Source organism: Chiloscyllium punctatum, chromosome 42 (assembly GCF_047496795.1).
Source record: "Chiloscyllium punctatum isolate Juve2018m chromosome 42, sChiPun1.3, whole genome shotgun sequence".
Lineage (NCBI taxonomy): Eukaryota > Metazoa > Chordata > Chondrichthyes > Orectolobiformes > Hemiscylliidae > Chiloscyllium > Chiloscyllium punctatum.
The window spans coordinates 18,853,469-18,859,664 of NC_092780.1; the positions used below are offsets into that span (position 1 = coordinate 18,853,469).

At 39.2% G+C, this 6,196-nt stretch overlaps 1 protein-coding gene across 2 annotated transcripts in view; it reads left to right on the forward strand.

Moving 5' to 3' along the window:
- dhx8 (DEAH (Asp-Glu-Ala-His) box polypeptide 8) overlaps positions 1-3,329 on the forward strand; it is a 51,767-nt gene extending 48,438 nt beyond the window's left edge. For both annotated transcript variants that reach the window (XM_072561573.1, XM_072561574.1), the window contains one exon: positions 1,993-3,329. In XM_072561573.1, coding sequence (XP_072417674.1) covers positions 1,993-2,212 — 220 coding nt within the window. In that variant the 3' untranslated portion in view covers positions 2,213-3,329. The remainder of the gene's footprint in view (positions 1-1,992) is intronic.
- Positions 3,330-6,196: the final 2,867 nt, after the last annotated feature.

Sequence of the window (6,196 nt, forward strand, 5' to 3'; positions counted from 1 at the left end):
CAGCGAGTGGTAGTGGAAGGAAAATATTCTGGCTGGAAGTCAGCGGTGAATGGTGTTCCACAGGGCTCTGTTCTTGGACCTCTACTCTTTGTAATTTTTATTAATGACTTGGATGAGGAGATTGAAGGGTGGGTTAGCAAGTTTGCAGATGACACAAAGGTTGGAGGTATCGTTGACAGTATAGAGGGCTGTTGTAGGCTGCACCGGGACATTGACAGTATGCAGAGATGGGCTGAGAGGTGGCAGATGGAGTTCAACCTGGATAAATGCGAAGTGATGCATTTTGGAAGGTTAAACTTGAAAGTTGAGTACAGGATTAAAGACAGGATTCTTGGCAGTGTGGAGGAGCAGTGGGATCTTGGTGTGCAGGTGCATAGATTCCTTAAAATGGCCACCCAAGTGGACTGGGTTGTTAAAAAAGCATATGGTGTTTGGGCTTTCATTAACAGGGGGATTGAGTTTAAGAACTTTGGTTAGACCGCACTTGGAATACTGCATCCAGTTCTGGTCGCCCTATTATAGGAAAGATGTGGATGCTTTGGAGAGGGTTCAGAGGAGGTTTACCAGGATGCTGCCTGGAATGGAGGGCTTATCTTACGAAGAGAGGTTGACTGAGCTCGGACTTTTTTCATTGGGAAAAAGCAAGAGAGGGGACCTAATTGAGGTGTACAAGATAATGAGAGGCATAGATCAAGTTGATAGCCAGAAACTTTTTCCCAGGGCAGAAATTGTTAACACGAGGGGTCATAGTTTTAAGCTGTTTGGTGGAAAGTATAGAGGGGATGTCAGAGGTGGGTTCTTTACGCAGAGAGTTGAGAGAGCATGGACTGTGTTGCCAGCAGCAGTTGTGGAAGCGGGGTCATTGGGGATATTTAAGAGACTGCTGGACATGCATATGGTCACAGAGATTTGAGAGTTTGTACATTAGGTTTACCTCACATGAGGATCAATGGTCGGCACAACATCGTGGCTGAAGGGCCTATTCTGTGCTGTACTGTTTTAAGTTCCATGTTCTCCCCGATGGTAGAGGTGTAGAAAAACATTGCCAGGGTGGGATGGATCTTTAAGAATGCTGGTGGTCTTTCCTTGACAGAGGGCCTGGTAGTTTGATTCTGTACATGAGAGATTGGCCTTTGTGATTGTCCAGGACGAGTTCACCACTCTCTGTAACCGTCTCCGATCTTGAATGGTATAGTTGCCATACTAGGTAGTGATACATCCAGACACAATGCTTTCGATGGTGCACCTATAAAAATTGGCAAGAGTATTCACCGTCATGCCAAATTTCCTCAGCTTAGGCTGATATTTATTCCTCGATCAACATTAGAAAACAAAAACCAATCTGGTTATTACTATTTGTGGGACCTTGCTGTGTGCAAATTGGTTACTATGTTTTCTACATTAAAACGGTGATAATGCTTCAAAAGGAATGTGTTGTTTGTAAAGTATTTGAGATATCCAGTGGTCATGAAAAGCTGTATATAAATGTAGATTTTTTTGAATTGTTATAAGGTTTTTTTAAGACTCTTTTCATATAGATGACTTGCAGCCAACACAGAAGAAGCATTCAGCCCATCAGTACATGTTAATTCAAACTAATGTTCTGAAGATAAAAGGATAATGTTGATATTTCTTCACAGTTTTTTTTTATCCCCTCAATTCACTGCTATATGCATTTTTAATAACCAGCCAGGTTTTTGTTAAAACAATTTGTTTTAATGGGGATCATCTGTAAGGCTATATTTATATTTGTTATTTTGAAGCACGTGTGATAAAACTCAAATGAGAAACTACAGTTCACAGTTCTGAACAAGTCATACCAGATTTGAATCATGTACTCTGTTTCTGTCTACTCAGATGCTGCCGGACTTGCTGAGTTTCTCCAGCATTCTGTGTTGGTTTCAGATTTCCAGCATCTGCAGTCTTTTGAATTATAATTCACGAAACAAATTTGCTTGACAGGCGTTTAAAATATTTGTATATTTCTTTCAGGGTTGTATATCATGAACTTGTCTTGACTACTAAGGAATACATGCGAGAAGTGACCACCATTGACCCACGCTGGCTAGTAGAGTTTGCACCCGCCTTCTTCAAAGTGTCCGACCCAACTAAACTCAGCAAGCAAAAGAAACAGCAGAGGCTGGAGCCCCTGTATAACCGCTATGAAGAGCCCAACGCCTGGAGAATCTCGCGCGCGTTCAGACGACGTTAAATTGCTGACTGTCAGAATTATTTGGTGAAGAAAGTGGGATTGGAAGCAAGACAAAATTCTAAAGGGATTAAAGACTGAAAAGCAGAGCTGTACATTCAAAACACCTCCAGTATTTAAGATGACTTATTTTTTGTGTTGCTCTGTATGATATATTCTTAGCATTTAAAAGTTTCCTATGCAAGGAAATACTTTGTGTATTCTTCCATAACGTCGTTGCACAAATCTATTGTGTACAAACCTGGTTAGGAGCTGCTGTTTTATCTGTCTCTGTAGTACATGCTAACATGCAATTGCAGTTGAATCCAAAAAAAAACTTTTCTATTGCATCAGATAGAATGTGGCGGAAAGTCCTTACTTTAAAAAGGCTGCATTCTTTTTTAAATTTTCTTTCTGAACCACAACTAATGCTTTGAAATAGGCACAAAGTGTAATTGAGAATGTGTTTGAACATTCTGAAATATTAAGCAATCGAAACCTCTGGAGTCAAGAAATGCACAACAGCAACATAAATCTGGAAACCTGCATTTCAATGGGCGAAACCAGATTCATTTTGTAGTGGGATATTTCTATCCTTCCCTCGACATGCTGAAAGATTTGTTCGAAGTAATCTTCTTCAATCCCTTTACCTTCTAGATACATTTGACTCAGAACATTTGAACATCTTTTTAATACATCAGTTTTTTAATGACTGTTGAGAGGTGTAATTATTGTTGGAAAATGGATTAAACATTGAAGTGTAAAACATGCCTCTTGGCCATTACCTTTTATACGAGTTTAATAATTCTTCCAGTACATTATAAGATATGAACAGTAACACTGCTAATGCAGATTTTTTTATGGTTAATTTCAAAGGAATTGGCAGATGCTGTTCTTTAAAAAGCTATCAATTTTTCTGTATTTAGTTCTAACTGGTGGTTTCAAAGGCAGGTGTTACAGCAGCTGGGAATGAGCAACCGAGGGAATTTTCTCAATTGGAAGACTTTAAACAGTTTCATCTGTGATTGAAATATATTTATATTAGGATTTAATGTACATACTGTAAAAAAAAAAAGTTTTTGTTTAAATATGTAGCCTCTCAAGGATCTAAATAAATCTGGGCTGTATATTTTGTATGTAACGTGCACCTATGTTTTTATTCCTCTCCTTTAGCACAACCCAGCAATTCCTTTCATGAACAATTTACGATGTAATAATTTCCTCCATGGGTTCACAAGTTGCCAGGAGCCACACAGCTAGTTTGTTATTGGTGTCTGTGCCAATATATGATTACCGCCAGGAAATGCTCCTACGCATCAACACTTCAAGAAAGGGAGTCAGTGGAAAGAGTCACTGAATAAATGTTTTAATTTTGTTTTACTCTTCATTTTCCCAATTTCCTGATTCCAAAATGTATGGCCTCAAGTGGTGTAGTTAGGAATTCCGAGTGGAATGTGTGACCTTTTCCATATGCTTCATGACTATTCCGAGATCTAAACTGTTCTTTTAAATAAGGACAACTTCACCATTCTCATCCAGGATTTTTGGGACTTTTTACAAAGCTCCAACTTCAGATAATTGCTTTTTGGGGAAATAATTCTTGTTGAGGAAAATCATTTTATTTTCCAGGAGTTGACCTTAAGTTATGAGGTGATCTTGCTCTGATGGTCTATTTGTCTATACGTTGCAATCTCTCTTTCAAAGGTGACATAGGTTCCTGATCCATGACCTAAATTAGCCACCAAGATAGGAGTATCTTGAATTCCAATCCGTTCTGGAATCTCATCTTGATTCTATAGTTGTTGGGCATCTTGTTACGATGTGGAGACAGCCTTTCTACTTCTGTATTCACAACACAGTAAAATTAAGACCTTCAAAGACCCTCAAAATTGACCCCAATGATTCCTGACCAGACTGCTGAATAACATAGAACATAACAGCACAATCCAGCCCTTAATGTTGCACTGACCTGTGGAACCAATCTTAAGCCTATCCTACACTATTCCATTTTCATCCATATGTTTATCCAATGACCAATTAAGTGCCCTTAAAGTCGGCGAGTCTACTAGTGTTGCAGGGAGTGCATTCCATGTCCATGAGTAAAGAAATTACCTCTGACATCTGTTCTATATCTATCACCCCTCAATTTAAAGCTCTGTCCCCTTGTGCTAGCCATCACCATCTGAGGAAAAAGGCTCTCACTATCCACCCTATCTAACCCTCTGATTATCTTCTATGTTTCAATTCAGTCACCTCTCAACGTGTTTCTCTCTAATGAAAACAGCCCCAACTCCCTCAGCCTTTCCTCATAAGACCTTCCCTTCACACCAGGCAAAATCCTGGTAAATCTCCTCTGAACCTTTTCCAAAGTGTCCACATCCTTCCTATAATGCGGTGACCAGAACTGTACGCAATAGTCCAAAGTCAGGCCACAGCAGAATTTTGTACAGTAGCAGCATGATTTCTTGGTTGATTTTCTGAAGATGTCGATCAAGGTCACATTTACAGGTTTCTCAGATAAAGGCAGTAATGCTTCTAACTTAGTCTTCTATTCTCTAAACGTGTAAGAGCTGCCCATGGGAGGTTAGGCAGGGAACTTTCAAATCTTCATAGGTTATTTTTCCCTAGAAAATGCTGGCCAAAACCTGGTTCAAGCTCTGACCATTCCCACAGAGACTGTCTCCTCCACAGGGCCCAAGTTACAGTTCAACATCTGCTTGAGCACACAATTTTTTCCAGAATTGTTGGAGCTGATTCTGAGATACTGACATTAAAACTAATGTCTGCTATCTGTTCAAACATAATGCTTTTCCCCCAGTGATGAAGTGTCTGCAGAGTGTTCTCATCAAGTACCAATCTGCAATTAACTTCCAAGCCTGGCCTCATGAATGAACAAGAGCTTGTTTGGTCTGTTTCCCTTTCACCACAAGCTGTTGCAGAAAGTCCAAAAGCCCTCTTTTGCTCACAATTCAAAGTTCGCAGCTTCAAACCAAAAATTAATCATAAAATAAAAGTAATAGAAAATCAGCAAGGGTTCTAAAAACATGTAGTCACTAAATAGCTATAGTCACTAATTGGAGAGTAAGATATAAAATCTTGAACAAGAAATAGACATTTGGCTGTTCAAATTCATGCTATTAAGGGCTTCTGGAACACTGGGAGTTAGGTGGTGGAACAAAAATTTTATCACAAGAGGGTGTTTTAGGAAAGCTCTTAAAAAATGGATCGGAGGAGGATTTTGGGGGAGGAAATTTTAGATGGCAGAAAACACTGACAACAGTGAAGAATAATGGAAAAGTACAGAAATAAACTTTTGGCAGGAGATAGATTAGGCTTGAAAAATTTTGCAGTGAGGCCCTGAAAAGAATTAAGTGGGAGGATGTGAATTTTAAAATGGGGGACTTTCAAGAATAGGGAACTGGATCAGCTATCCAGGCCACTACCATTTGATCTTCAGTTATTTGATTTAGGATAATTAAGGCAATATAGCAAGGCACTTTCAGCACAGAAGCAGATTATTCAGCCTAATCAATTAATGGTAGTATTTATGCTTCACAAGGGCCTCATCTCACCTTCCCTCTTTTAAGCCAATCAACATGTCCTTGTATTCCTTTCTGCCTTATGTGTTTTTCTAGCAACATAGGTGTAGATAATTTAGTCCATTAAACCTGTACTACCATTCAATGAGATTGTGATTGATTTGCAATCCAAACTCCGTTTATCTGCCTTTGTCCCATAATCCCTTATTATGTTCAGTTAACAAAAATCAATTGCAGATTTTAAAATTAACAATTGATCTGCATTAATTGCCATTTTCTAGCACCAAATTTCTAGCACCCATTGTGTGCAGAAGATTTTCCTGGTCTGACTCTTGAAAGGTCTAACTCTGACAGTTAGGTCTTGCCTCTGTGTCCCAGACTCCTTAAGCTTCCCCTAACTGCATCAATGCTAGTCTTATTAACAGTTCCATATGGTGCTGAATTTCATGTTTTAACCATTCTCTGGGTA